The sequence below is a fragment of the Mustela putorius genome, unplaced genomic scaffold, assembly GCF_011764305.1.
Source record: "Mustela putorius furo isolate JIRA1106 unplaced genomic scaffold, ASM1176430v1.1 tig00000759_pilon_pilon_pilon, whole genome shotgun sequence".
Lineage (NCBI taxonomy): Eukaryota > Metazoa > Chordata > Mammalia > Carnivora > Mustelidae > Mustela > Mustela putorius.
Genome location: NW_025421467.1, coordinates 6,575,478 through 6,589,813, shown reverse-complemented (window position 1 = coordinate 6,589,813; position 14,336 = coordinate 6,575,478). Strand labels below are relative to the sequence as shown.

The window sequence follows — 14,336 nt, the reverse complement described above, 5'->3', positions numbered from 1 at the left end:
CTAAGTAACCTGTCATCCCTAGGGCTGCTGCTTCCCCCACTGTAATGTAAGCCATTCTCTTTTGCTGAAACCTGAGACTATATTCTCGTTTGTCATGTTCTTTGCCCTGACATTGGTATTTTCCTTTATCTTCTCAGCCCTTCCTCAGTGATACTGCTCCTTCCTACATATTGTACTTTGAAAGTACCATCATGTTCTTTCTTGTCCCCAGTGGTAAGATCTGGCCCTTCATTCGCTCTGTCTCAACATTCTTCCAGTTGGGCCTTGATAACATGAGCCTAATTTCTCTCAACCCCTCTAGTTGGATCCTCCAGAAACCTCAAGGCAACTTGTCGAGCTGCGCTTGTCGCCTATTTCAAACTAGCTCCTGCCTTTCTTTTCCACCCAGGGAAGACACTATTTTCCCACGTCATTTAGCCCTGAAACTTCAGAAGCAATTTGAATTCTTACTTGTTCCCCACTTTCAGTTGATCACCAGTACAAGCTTTTGCTCTTCTTTTCTTTTTGCCCTCCGTGCATCCGAAATGTTTTTTCTACCGCCTGCTGTTGATCTCTTCCTTATCTATTGATCTTTTCCTTATCTCCTTATCTCTGATCTCCTTTCCTCCAATTTAACCTTATACAGTTCTCACATTAGTGTTTCTAAAATATTACTTTCCTCCTGTTACTTTTCTACTCAGGACATCCACTTAATTCCCAGTGTCTGTAAGCTGATATATAAGCTCTTCAGTCAGGAGACTTTCTGCCATCTGACTCCAGCTTTTCTGTGCAAATTTAACTCAAGCAGGGGACTAGATTGCCTTCGAATATCTGAATGCCATGTTCATTCTACACTCTGAGCCTCATTCAGTTTGCCACCATAAAATACTATGCTTTCTCTAGAAACCTAACCTTAAGTCACTGAAATAGGAAGACCGTTAAAATATATTTTAGATACATGAGTATTCCAGTCAAATAATTTTCATAAAATATACAGATGAAATGTAAAAGAGATGATTGAAGGACAACAGCATGATAGAAGGACTTTATTAGATACTCAGATTTGGTTATGATTTAAATTTTAATTGAACATTTAATTAGGTTTTCATGGGGGAGTAAAAAACATGGAATATGCTCTCTGTACAAAAATCATTCAGTATTGAATTCATTTGCATTAGAACAGTTTCATACTTTAAAACTTTTATATCTTTATCTATTCCTAGCATATTTTTTCCTAAGCATATTTGACTTTTTCTACCTGGATATCTATATAAAAAAAAATAAGTATCTGCAGGTTGTGTGTTCTTTACCCATTATCTTTTTCCATACTTCATCACAAATTTTTAAAACTACTTCCTTCTTAAAGAATTACATGTACTTTAACAGAATCTTTGACAGTTTTCATTTTTACTTACCCTTTGTTAGGATTATCTGTTACATAAAAATTTGATAAACTTCTGCAATTGGGAAAGACCTGTAGGAAGCCTATCTTCCCTAAATTCCTATAATGTTTATGTAAACCTTATATTTTCAAAAACTGATCTCCTGCCTGATCCTTCTAGGGTTAAAAATACTACCTTGTCAGTCAAGTGTATAGTATGCCAATATAAATGCCATGCTTTATTTGCTTAAATCAGTTGGTTTGGGAAGCTAGCAAAGTTAGGATATTTTTCACATATTTAATAAGATAAAAGATTTGTATTTTGATTCTCTGATAATCTATATTGCTAAGGTTACCAAAATAAGTACCTCATGATTAGAACTGAATAATCTGCTTGTTAAAGTTCGTGGTGTGCTAACAGTTATCCAACTTACTGCATCTGTGAATTGTACTTTCTGGACGTTCTTATTGTTTATTCATGTTTATAAGTTAATTATGTCTATAATAATGGTATATACCTTTTTAATGTATATAATTTACACTGTATCCATGATTATTCCGCTTTTTTATGATAGATTGACTATTTGAAAACCAAAATAAAAATGAACCATGTTGTCTTGAGAAATAATTTCTATCTTATTCCTATTTTATATTCTGTGGTAAAACAATAGAGAGTTTTTCAGATATTGCAATAGCTGGAAAGGATACAGTATACATGTGGTTAAACCATGTGGAAAATATGAAGAAAAAAAGCAGGAAAAATATCCTAATCGCACCCTAGAAGGTATTTTGTTATGAAGGTTCTAAGGAATTTCATTGTACTTTACAAACACATTATTTTAGAGATTAATGTCTTTGCTGGCTTCTCCTCCTACACAAAGGAACATTCTGCTAATATTTATCTGGTACCTGTGTCTTCTCTTGTAAAGTCAAGTCTTGAAGTAGCTGTTTAAGGAGGTGGAAGTTTCATGATCTCCCAATGGAAATTTAATTTAATTCTACTACAAATACAATATAGTCTATAATTTTGGAGAATAAAAATGGAAGATGAATTATGAAGGATAGTTCACTTATTTGAATAGTTTCAATGGAATTTGCTTTATATGACCAAGCATAGTTTTCTAGAATTTTTATTAGCTCTTAATAATTTGAGGAGAATGATCTAATCATAAGTGTTCAGCATTTTATTTTTCCTCAGAGAAGAATGTTGCACTTTGGATTCTATTCTCTGGCTACAGTATAAAAGATGTTTTCAAAAACGATGCAAAACTTTAAAATTCTCTGCATTCAATTCTGTAATATTAGTGAATAACACATTAAATTTCACCAAGAAGGGGTTTGATAATAATATGCCAATTTGTTTTAAATGAATAGTTAGAAGTCTAAACAGAAAATATCAGGAGTAATCTCAGGCTACCTTTCCATTATCAGTCAGGCAAGCTTATTTTTAGACCATTTCCCTTTTATTCATTGGATATAGGATCTGGGATTTTAAATGTAATGGTTTTTATAAGGTAAAAACAGCTGGAAGTAAATTCATTTGTCAAGTAGAAATTTTAGTAAATCTGAAATACTTCTTGCTCTGGTTCTTGTTGAAAGCTACTTCAAATACTGGAGTCATTTTCCTGACTTGGTAAGGCATTTAAAATATTTAGTTTACATGATTTATACCCTTTAAAGACACTCTTTGATATCAATGAACAGTATCAATTTGTACTTTTCAGAACTATAAAAATACTCAAGATTTTTTGGCTAAATCTCTGGAAGGTTTTTTCACTTTTTTTGCTCCTTACCTCTAGTCTCTCCTCCTGTTCTTTAATCTGAATAACCAGATTACTTATTATTTGGAAATTAAAAATTTTAGGTATATAACAATATATAAAGTTAGTGAATTTTGTATTTAGGATTAAAAAGTGCTTATGTTTTTATTCACTTCTGATTACTAAAAGTGCTTCCATCAATAAAAGGACAGTTTTCTATAAGATAAAGATTGCTGAATAATTAAACTATGCCAAAGGAAAAAGCGTAAAGTTTCCCTTTTATAAAGGTGACTTAGATCCTAAAAAGAAAAGAGAAAAATTCATTTTATACTTCTTGAATTTTTTTATGTTCAAAAGTGATTGAGTTTTATGTGTATATTTTTGCTATAGCCAAAGCAAATCCAAAAACCTCACCCTAAATAAGAATTCTTATGCATTATTAAAAATTTGTAGTAATAAAATATGTATTGGTGGTGGAAAAGAATCCCACAAGTCCTCAAGATTGACATAACCTTTAACAAAGTGGAAAAACTTTTATTAGAATTACCAAGTCTAGGTTCAGATTTATGTCAGAGCACTTTATGGTGCCAAAATTAGTATAACAAATTTTTTTTTGAGCCTAAAATGTCATTTTTCACTAAATGAGTTTAAATGAGAAGTTTAAATTATTATTTGAAGCAAGAAATTTGTACAGACTTGGGAATCTTTGGCTTTGGTAAATTCCCCTTTTCCTAATTAGCATATCTTTCACATGCTTTTCGAATCATTTATTCCATAATATGTGTTTCAAGTTCTATTTAGTAATTATTTAATTTCAAAAATAACCTCCCCTTTCAGTTACAAGGTTCTAAACACTGTAAAATACCTTGTAATTTGAGTAACTTTCTTTTCTTCAGCGAAGTACTTAGCATTTCCCTAATCTTCACAAAATTCTTCTGAATTCATATGGAAATCAATAATTATCTTCCTTAAAAAGTGGAAAAACAAGTAGAGAAAGGTAAGCACATTGCCCAAGGTCACAGATTAACCAAGCCAAAAAATATGGGTATTCCAATTGCTGTTCTGATATACTTCTATTATTCGTATAACCTTGAATAAAATATGGCATTTAAAATTTTATAATGTCATAATGCTGAGTCTATACCGAGTGGGGCTGCATAATGTTAAATTTTTAAAAGAAAAATTACAAACCCAGGTTTACGTAGGAAGGGAAACAACTACTGAATATTTTTTTTAAAGACCACTGAGGACAGTACTTGTGAAATAAATTCCTTACTAACATTGTCCTGTTTTCCTAGACAGCATTGATTTAGAAAAAGTATACACAAAGGCTCTAAAGACCCATGGAACAATTATGGACCATTAAGTTGGTACTAAGCTATACCACAGTAAAAGTCATATATATTGTATATTGACCCACAAAGAGAAGGGTGACAGGAGTTTTCAGTAATGTGTTTTAGAAAACTGTTCATTTTTTGCTAATGTTTATCAGAATATAAGACATATAAAACAAAACAAGGAAGCATTGAGCACTGAGTCTTTTCATACCCAGTATCCAAAAATGAAACTTTTCTTCTGCTCATGATAGTTATTAACAAAGCATTGCCTTTCAGATGGTCCCAATTCTGTGATGAGGCACTTGAAGAGTCTGAAGGTTAGGGCATGTGAAATACGGAGCTGGAAGAAAGCATGCAGCTATTCCATTGGAAGCAAAAGGGAGTGTAGGCCCATAGAATACTTCTTCTTTGCCTTCTCTACTTACATCCACTACCTACAAAAGAAGAGAAGCCTGTACGTCAAAGATGATTGTTCAATATAACTTGAACGTCTATATATAAAAAGCAGCCTACAGTTGAATTCAGTTATGCCACCATGACCATATATACCTTAGGCATTGGGTTTTCTCCCCTCGCGGTATGGTACCAGAAATACATATAAAGATCCAGGTAAGTGCTACTATGTACATTTATATATTTGGGTGTCTACATATGTACGTAGATATATGTTTATAATGATTTAATCTTCAGAACAGTGATGAGGTAGGTAGTTTTATCCTGCTTTAATATTAAGGTCTTATGGCTTTAAACAACACATTACACCAGATGGATCTAACAATGGAATACACATTATCCAAGTGTACATGGAATATTCTCCAGGATAGATCATATATTACACCACAAAACAAATTTCAATAAATTTAAAAAGACTGAAATCATATCAAGCATCTTTTTCTAACCACAACAGTACCTAGAAATAAGTTACAAGAACTGGAAAACAAAATAAAATGCAAATACAGAGGCTCAACAACATGGTATTAAACCAATGGGTCAATGAAAAAAAAGGTGTGAAAAAAATTCATGGAGAAAAATGTAAATGAAAACATTATGGTAGAAAATCTTTGGGACACAGCAAAAGCAATTCTAACAGGAAAGTTTATAGCATTCTCAAGCAACAAGAGAAATCTCAACCTAACCTTACAACTAAAGGATCCAAAAAAAGAACAAACAAAGCCCAAAGCTAGTAGAAGAAAGCAAGGAATAAAGATTAGAGTGGGAATAAACTAAAAAAAAAAAAAAACTTTAAAAAGAAAAGAGCAATAAAAGCAAGAGCTGATTACTGAGAAGATATGCAAAACTGATAAACCTTTACCAGACATACCAAGAAGAGACCCAAATAAATCTGGCTTGAAGAGAAATATCAAGCAATACCACATATATAAAAGATTGCAAGAAACTGCTATGAAAAATTATATGCCAACAAATTGGACAACTTAGGAGAAATGGATAAATTCCTAGGGACATACAATCTTCTAAAATTAAATCAGGGAGAAAATATGAACTGGCTGATTACCCATTCAATTTCATTACTAGTAATCGAAAAAAAAAAAGAGGACCAGATGGCTTCATAGGTGAATATAAGCAAGTTAATGCCTGTTCTCAAACTATTCCACAAATATAGAAGAGGAAGGAAAATATCCAGATGTATTCTGTGATGCCAGTATTAGCCTGATACCAGAACCAAAGACATCGCAAAAAACTACAGGTCAACATATCTGATGAACATAGATACAAAAAAACGCTGAACAAAATTGTAGCAAACTGAATTCACCAGTACATTAAAAAAATCACCATGATCAAGTGATTTATTCTAGAATAAAAAGTGTTAATATTCAAAAGTAAATCAATGTAATACATCACATTAAGAGGAAAGACTAAAAACCATATCACCTTAAGAGATACAGAAAAAGCATTTGACATAATATAATACCCATTCATGATAACTCCACAGATTGGGTTCAGACAGAACATACCACAACATGATAAACCAAATATGAAAAACCCACAACCAATGTCACACTGAAAAGTGAAAAACTAAAAGCTTTCTCCCTAAGACCAGAAACAAGAAGATCCACTCTTGTACTTTTCAACATAACATTGGCAGGAAGTACTAGCTGTGGCAATCAGAAAAGAAAAAGGGAAGGCATCCAAATTAGTAAGAAGATAAAGTATCGCTATTTGCAGATAGATATATTTTCTAATTATAGAAAACCCAAGATTCCACCAAAGGACAGATAAATGAATTCAATAAAGTTGCAGTATACAAAATTAATATGCAGAAATGTGTTACATTTCTATATACTAATAATGCAGTAGAAGAAAGAGAAATTTAAAAATCCCATTAGAGACTAGTCCAAGATGATGGCTTAGGAAGACTACAAACTCACCTCTTTCATAGACACACCCAATATAAACCTATTTTTGGAGCAATTCCTCCTGAAGGAGAAGTGAAAGCTGACTGACTGAACAGTTTCCGCACAAAAAAACATAACTGTGAGAGAGATGGAGACATATTAATGAAGATAACTCACAGTCCCAACACTGCGAATAACAATGGGGAGGGATAGTACTAAGGAACTATGAGCAGATGCAGCTGCCCTAGACCACAGAAAGAAAGCCACAAATTAAAAGCAAATAGCTTCTAAAGGATCCAGCCCTACCACCACCACACAGCAGGAGAGCAGCAAGAACTCTGCATGGAGGTACTGGTGAGCACCACTATTTACATTCCCTCCTGTCCATGTTAGTATGGACAGGAATACAGTACAGGCAGCCTAGCTAGCCTACTGCCACAGTGAGCCCCTGGCCTCTAGCCCACTCCAGACCAAGCCATCCAAATAAGACAGCCTCCAGCATGCCACATACCAAGACACCCCTGCTCAGCACTCACAGCTACAGCCATGCTGCCAAAGTGACAAAAGTAGAAAACATTGTGGAACACTCCAGGCACATGTTTGTTTGTTTGTTTTTATTTCCTAATTCTTGCTATGTTTGACACCCCTAGCTCAAGAGAGTTTCAGGACTCACCTGCACAGAGCATCCCAGGAGCTCATAGTCTGTACCGTGCCTCAACTGTAGCCACCTGACCAGGGCAAACCTTGAACTAAATACGCTGAGACAACCTAACCCACACCAGCCATGGCTATAATTGCTCTGCCAGAGCATCCCATGAACTAAGCCTTCCAGGATACCCCACCATGCACCCAGTTCAGATACAGCTCTCTTGTCAGGGGACCCACTGTATGGAGCACCCCAGGATGTCCCAGACCATGCTACACCACGGCTCTAGCCACCGCCCCTGCACAGGGTGCTCAGGACACCCCAGCCTGCACCCCTCTTTGCCTCCACCTAACCCACTAGGTGTCCTCCATGCAGAGAACCCCAGCACATTCCACTTTGCACCAACTTTGGCTTTAGTGATCCTGCCAGGACACCCTCTGCATGGAGTCGAGGGAGTACCCTAGCCCATGCCCACTATAGTTCTAGCCATCCCATTAAGGAAGCCCAGCATGGAATGCCCCAGAACCACCAAGTTCATGCCAGCTACAACTCCAACCAGCCAGTCTACATAGGTGACCATACACAAGACCATTCCTTCAATGTTAGAAGTAGCTGTTCTGCCTAATTAATAGGAATAAACACAAAGTCAGGCAATGTGAGGAGACAAAGGGATTTGCTCCAAGTAAGACAAAACCTCAAAAATGAATTAGACAAAATGGAGATAACCAATCTACTTGATAACGAATTAAAAGTAATAGTCATAAAGAAGCTCACCAGACTACAGAGGAGAATGGAAGAACTCAGAGAAAATGCCAACAGAAAATATAAAAAAGAATCAGAGTTAGGAATATAATTAATGAAATATATGCTAGAGAGGGAAAGAATCTTAAGCAGACTCCCTGCTGAGCATGGTACCCAGTGGGGGTTGATCTCACAACCCTGAGATCATGCCCTGAGCTGAAATCCAGAGTTGGATGCTCAACTGACTGAGCCATTCAGGCACTCCAACAGTGTCTTTAAAATGACATGTTAGACCAGATGGACATATACAGAACATTCCATCCAAAAACAAGATTAGAGTCTTTTCAAGTGCACATGGACATTCTCCAGAATAGATCATAGGCTAAACCACAATGCAAGACTCAATAATTTTAAGAATGAAGTAATATGAATCTTTTCTGACCACAATGGTATGAAACTAGAAATCAATAACAAGAAAACAAAATGGAAAACACAAATACTTGGAGGTCAAATAAAACACTACTACATGACATGGATCAATTAAGTATTCACAGAGAAAATTTTTAAAGTACTTGGAGACTAAAGTAAATGACAACACAACAGTCAAAAGTCTTAGAACAGCTTTCACTGTGTCCCAAAGAGGGAAATTTTTAGAGACACAGGACTACTTCCAGAAACAAGAAAAATCTCAATCTACTTTATATCTACAGGAACTAGAAAAAGAGCAAACAAAACCCAGTGTTGGAAGGGAATAATAAAGATCAGAACAGAAATAAATGTAATAGAAACTAAAATAAATAGGTCAACAAAATCAAGAGCTAGTTCTTTAAGAGATAAAATTGATAGAAAATTAGTTTATCAAGAAAAAAGGAGGATAAAAAAATAAATGAAAAAAAAAACCCCTGACACCACAGAAATAAAAAGAATTATAAGACTACTGTGAAAAAATTGTATGCCAAAGAAAGAGACCACTTGGAATAAATGGATAAATTCCTAGAAATATAGAATCTTCCAAATCAAATGAGGAAGAAATAGAAAATCTGAACAGACCAATTACTAGTAAGGAAATTGAATTGGTAATGGAGGGGGTGTGGGGAAACTCCCAACAAACAAAAGTCCACGACCTGACAGATTCACAAATGAATTCCACCAAATATTTAAAAAAAGAATGAATACCTACTGTCCTCAGACTATTCCAAAGAATAAGAGGAAGGAAAGTTTCCAAACACATTCCATGGGACTAGCATTGCTTTGATATCAAATTCAAAGATACTACAGGGAAGAAAAGGAAATCTACCGACCAGTATCCCTTATGAACAAAAATACAAAAATCATCAACAAAAGATTAGCAAACTGCATTCAACAATACATAAAAGAACCATTTACCATAATCAAGTGGGATTTATTTGGAGGATGTAAGAACAGTTCAAACTTTGTAAATCAATCAACATGATATATCACATTAACAAACGGTAAGTATTGTGATCATCTCAATAGATGCAGAAAAAGCATTTGACAAAATTCATGTTTCTGATAAAAATTCTTAATATTGTAATATAGTGGATTTAGAGGGAACATCTCAATTTGATAAAAGATAACATGAAAACCCACAGCTATGATCTTAGTCAACGAGGATACACAGAGCTTTTCCTCTATGAGCATGAATGAAAGAAGAATGTTCACTCTTGCCTCTTTTATTCAACATAATATGGAAAAGCCTAGCTACAGCAATCAGACAGGAAAGGAAATAAAGTGTCTACCCATTGGTAAGGAAGAAATTAAGTTGTCAATCTTTGCAGATAACATAGTACTATACATAGAAAACCCTAAAGACTCCACCTAAAACTCTGAGCAAAATTCAAAAAATTCAAAGAATCCTCAACTAAAGCTGCAGGATATAAAGTTAATACTTAAAATTATGAGCTGTATATCTCTACACTAATAATGAAGTGGCAGAAAGAGAAATAATTCAAGTTACAATTATACCAAAAGGAATAAAATACCTAGTAGTACCCTTAACCAAGGATTTGAAAACCCTGTATGCTGAAGACTATGCAACAGTGATGAAAGAGAATAAAGACAACACAAACAAGTGGAAGGATATACTGTGTTCATGTAATGGGAAAATTAATATCATTAAAATGTCTACAAGACCCAAAGCAATCTACCAATTAAATGTATTCTCTATCAAAATACCAACAGCATTTTTGAAAGAACTAGACCAAATAATCCTCAAATGTTTAAAAACCCACAAAAGACCCTGAATAGCCAAGGAAACTTGACACTGAAGAACTAAGCAGGTGATATCACAATGCAAGATTTCAAGAACTACTACAAAGCTCTAGTAATCAAAACAGTATGGTACTTGCACAAAAATAGATACATAGATCATGGAAGAGAATAGAGAGCTCGGATATAAGCCCACACTTATATGGTCAATTAATCTACAATAAAAGATGCAAAATACATGGTTGGAAGAATACAGTCTACTCAATAAATGGTATGGGGACAACTGGACAGCTACCTGCAAAAGAATGAAACAGAACCCCTTCTTACATGACACACAAAAATAAACACCAATTGCATTAAAGACCTACATAGGAGACATGAAACTATAAAATATCTAGAGGAAACATAGGCAGTAATCTCTCTGACTATGGGCTTTGCAACATTTTTCTAGATAGGTCCCCTAAGGCAAGGGAAACAAAACCAAAAGTAAACTACCAGGACTACAAGAAAAAAAAAAAAAAAAGGAAGGAAGGAAGGAAGAAAGAAAAATACACAGCAAAGTAAACCAACAAAACAAAAAGACAACCTACTTGATGAGAGAAGATATTTGTAAATGACATATCTTTTAAGGGACTAATGTCAAAAACGTGTAAAGAATTTGTACATCTCAACACCAAAAGAATCAAACAATCTGATTAAAACAATGGTCAAAGGAACTGAACAGACCCTGAGTGAAATAAGCAGAGAGAGTCAATTATCATATGGTTTTGCTTATTTGTGGAGCATAAGGAATCACATGGAGGACATGGGGAGATGGAGAGTAGAAGGGAGCTGGGGGAAATTAGAGGGGGAGACGAACCATAAGAGACTGTGGACTCTGAGGAACTAACTGAGGGTTTTGGAGGGGAGGGAGGTGAAAGGTTGGGTGAACCTGGTGGTAGGTATTGTGGAGGGCAGGTATCGCATGGAGCACTGGGTGTGGTGCATAAACAAATGAATTCTGGAGCACTGAAAATCATTTAAAAAAAAAAAAAAAAGACCTACAGATGACAAGCCCATGTAAAGATGCTCAACACCACCAATCATCAGAGAAACACAAATCAAAACCACAATGAGAAATTGTCCTCTGCCCATTCACACCAATTAGAATGGCTAGTATCAAAAAGACAAGAACTTTTGGAGAAAAGGGAACTCTCATGCACTGCTGCTGGGAATATAAACTTGTGCAGTCACTGTGGCAAACAGTAGAGAGGTTCCTCAAAAAAATTTTTAAAAATACCATAAGATCCAGTAATTCCAATACTAGGTATTTACTGAAAGAATACAAAAACACTAATTTAAAAATATGTACCCATATGTTTTTTGCAGCATTATTTACAATAGTCAAGATATGGAAGCAACACAGTGTCCTGTTGGTAGACAATGAATGAAGAGATGGTAGTATACACAATGAAGTATTACTCAGCCATAAAAAGAAAGATATTCCCATTTGGAACAATATGAATGAACCAAGGAAGTTGATGCTAATTGAAATGTCAGAGAAACACATAAATATCACTTATAAGTGGAATCTAAGAAATAATCAGAAGGAGACCCATAAATACGGAGAACAAATGGATGGGTATCAGAGGGGAGAGGGTGAGACATGAGCAAAATGGGTAAAGTGGATTGAGAGATATAGGCTTCCAGTTACAGAATAAATAAATCACAGGGAATACATCATAGGATATATAGTCAATGGTATTAAAATAGCAATGTCGGGTGACAGATGATAGCTACATGCATGGTGACCAAAGCATAATTTATAAGCTTGTTGAATCACTATCTTATCTTGTACATCTGAAACTAATTCAACTGTGATTCAACAATACTTTAATTAAAAAAACTTGTAATTGCACCAAAAAGAATAAAATAACCTAGGAATAAATTTATGAAGGTGAAAGGCCTATACTGTGTACTCATATATGAAACACTGATGAAAGAAATTGAAGATAGATGGATAGATATACCATATTCGTGGTTCAGAAGAACACTTAAAATGTCTATCCTATCCAAAGTAACCTACAGTTCAAAGCAATCCAACAATATAGACACATTCATCAATGGAAAAGAATTGGAAATTTTAGGAATAAACCCATGCTTATCTGGTCAATTTACCTACAACAATGGGGACAAGATACATGGAGAAGAAAACAGTCTATATAATAAATGGTGCTGGGAAAACTGGACAACTACATACAAAAGAATGAAACTAGATCACTTTTTAAAAATGTTTTTATTTAAATTCACCTCTAGGATTCTGATGGATTCCTGTCTCACGTTGAGGTCTTTTATCCGTTTTATTTTTGTGTACGGTGTAAGAGAATGGTCGAGTTTAATTTTTCTACATATAGCTGTCCAGTTTTCCCAGCACCATTTATTGAAGAGACTGTCTTTATTCCACTGTATATTTTTTTCCTGTTTTGTCGAAGATTATTTGCCCATAGAGTTGAGGGTCCATATCTGGGCTCTCTACTCTGTTCCACACTGGTCTATGTGTCTGTTTTTATGCCAGTACCATGCTGTCTTGGTGATCATAGCTTTGTAGTAAAGCTTGAAATCAGGTAACGTGATGCTCCCAGTATTATTTTTGTTTCTCAACATTTTCTTAGCAATTCGGGGTCTCTTCTGATTCCATTCAAATTTTTGGATTATTTGCTCCAGCTCTTTGAAAAATACTGGTAAAATTTTGATCAGAATGGCATTAAAAGTATAGATTGCTCTAGGCAGTATAGACATTTTAACAATGTTTATTCTTCCAATCCAAGAGCATGGAATGGTCTTCCATCTTTTTGTTCAGTTGATTACTGTATTTTATTAGTTTCAGAGGTAGAGGTCACTGATTCGTCACATGTCCTCCTTAACGTCCATCACCCAGCTACCCACCCCCCAACCCCCACCCTTCAGTAAACTATGATTAGGAGTCTCTTATGGTTTGTCTCCCTCTCTGATTTTATCGTGGTTTTTTTTCCCCTCTCTTCTCCTATGACCTGTTGTTTTGTTTCTTAAATTCCACATCTGAGTGAGATCATATGATAATTGTATTTTTCTAATAGACTTATTTTGCTTAGCATAATATCCTCTAGTTCCATCCATGTCCTTGCAAATGGCAAAATTTCTTTTTTATGGCTGAGTAGTATTCCATTATGTATATATATCCCATCTTCCTTATCCATTCATCTGTCGATGGATATCTAGACTCTTTCCACTGGCTATTGTGGACATAGCTACTACAAACATTGGGGGTACAGGTGCCTCTTTGGATCACTACATCTTTATCTTTGGGATAAATGTCTAGTAGTGCAATTGCTGGGTCACAGGATAGTTCTATTTTCAACTTTTTGAGGAACCTTCATACTGTTTTTCAGAGTGGCTGCACCACCTTGCATTCCCACCAACAGTGTTAGAGAGTTCTCCTTTCTCTGCATCCTTGCCAATATCTGTCATTTCCTGACTTGTTAATTTTAGCTATTCTGACTGGTGTGAGGTACTGTCTCATTTTTGGTTTGATTTTATCTCCCTGTGATATTGAGCATTTTTTCATGTATCTATTCACTGTTTGGATGCTTCCTTGGAGAAGTATCTGTTCATGTCCTCTGCCCTTTCTTGAGTGAATTATTTGTTCTTTGGGTATTGAGTTTAAGTTCCTTATATATCTTGGATGTTAGCCCTTTATCTGATAGATCATTTGCAAGTATCTTTTCCCATTCTGTCAGTTGTCTTTTGGTTTTGTTGACTATTTCCTTTGTTGTTCATAAGCTTTTTATCTTGATGAAGTCTCAATAGTTCATTTTTGCCTCTGGAGACATGTCTAGCAATAAGTTGCTGTGGCCAAATTCACAGAGGTGGCTGCTTGAGTTCTCCTCTAGG

The 14,336-nt window shown here is 35.1% G+C and overlaps 1 protein-coding gene across 7 annotated transcripts in view; it reads right to left on the bottom strand.

Moving 5' to 3' along the window:
- Positions 1–1,012: 1,012 nt before the first annotated feature.
- KLHL32 (kelch like family member 32) overlaps positions 1,013–14,336 on the bottom strand; it is a 240,785-nt gene continuing 227,461 nt past the window's right edge. For all 7 annotated transcript variants that reach the window (XM_045084237.1, XM_045084238.1, XM_045084241.1 and 4 more), the window contains one exon: positions 1,013–4,891. In XM_045084237.1, the coding sequence (XP_044940172.1) occupies positions 4,730–4,891 (162 nt within the window). In that variant the 3' untranslated portion in view covers positions 1,013–4,729. The remainder of the gene's footprint in view (positions 4,892–14,336) is intronic.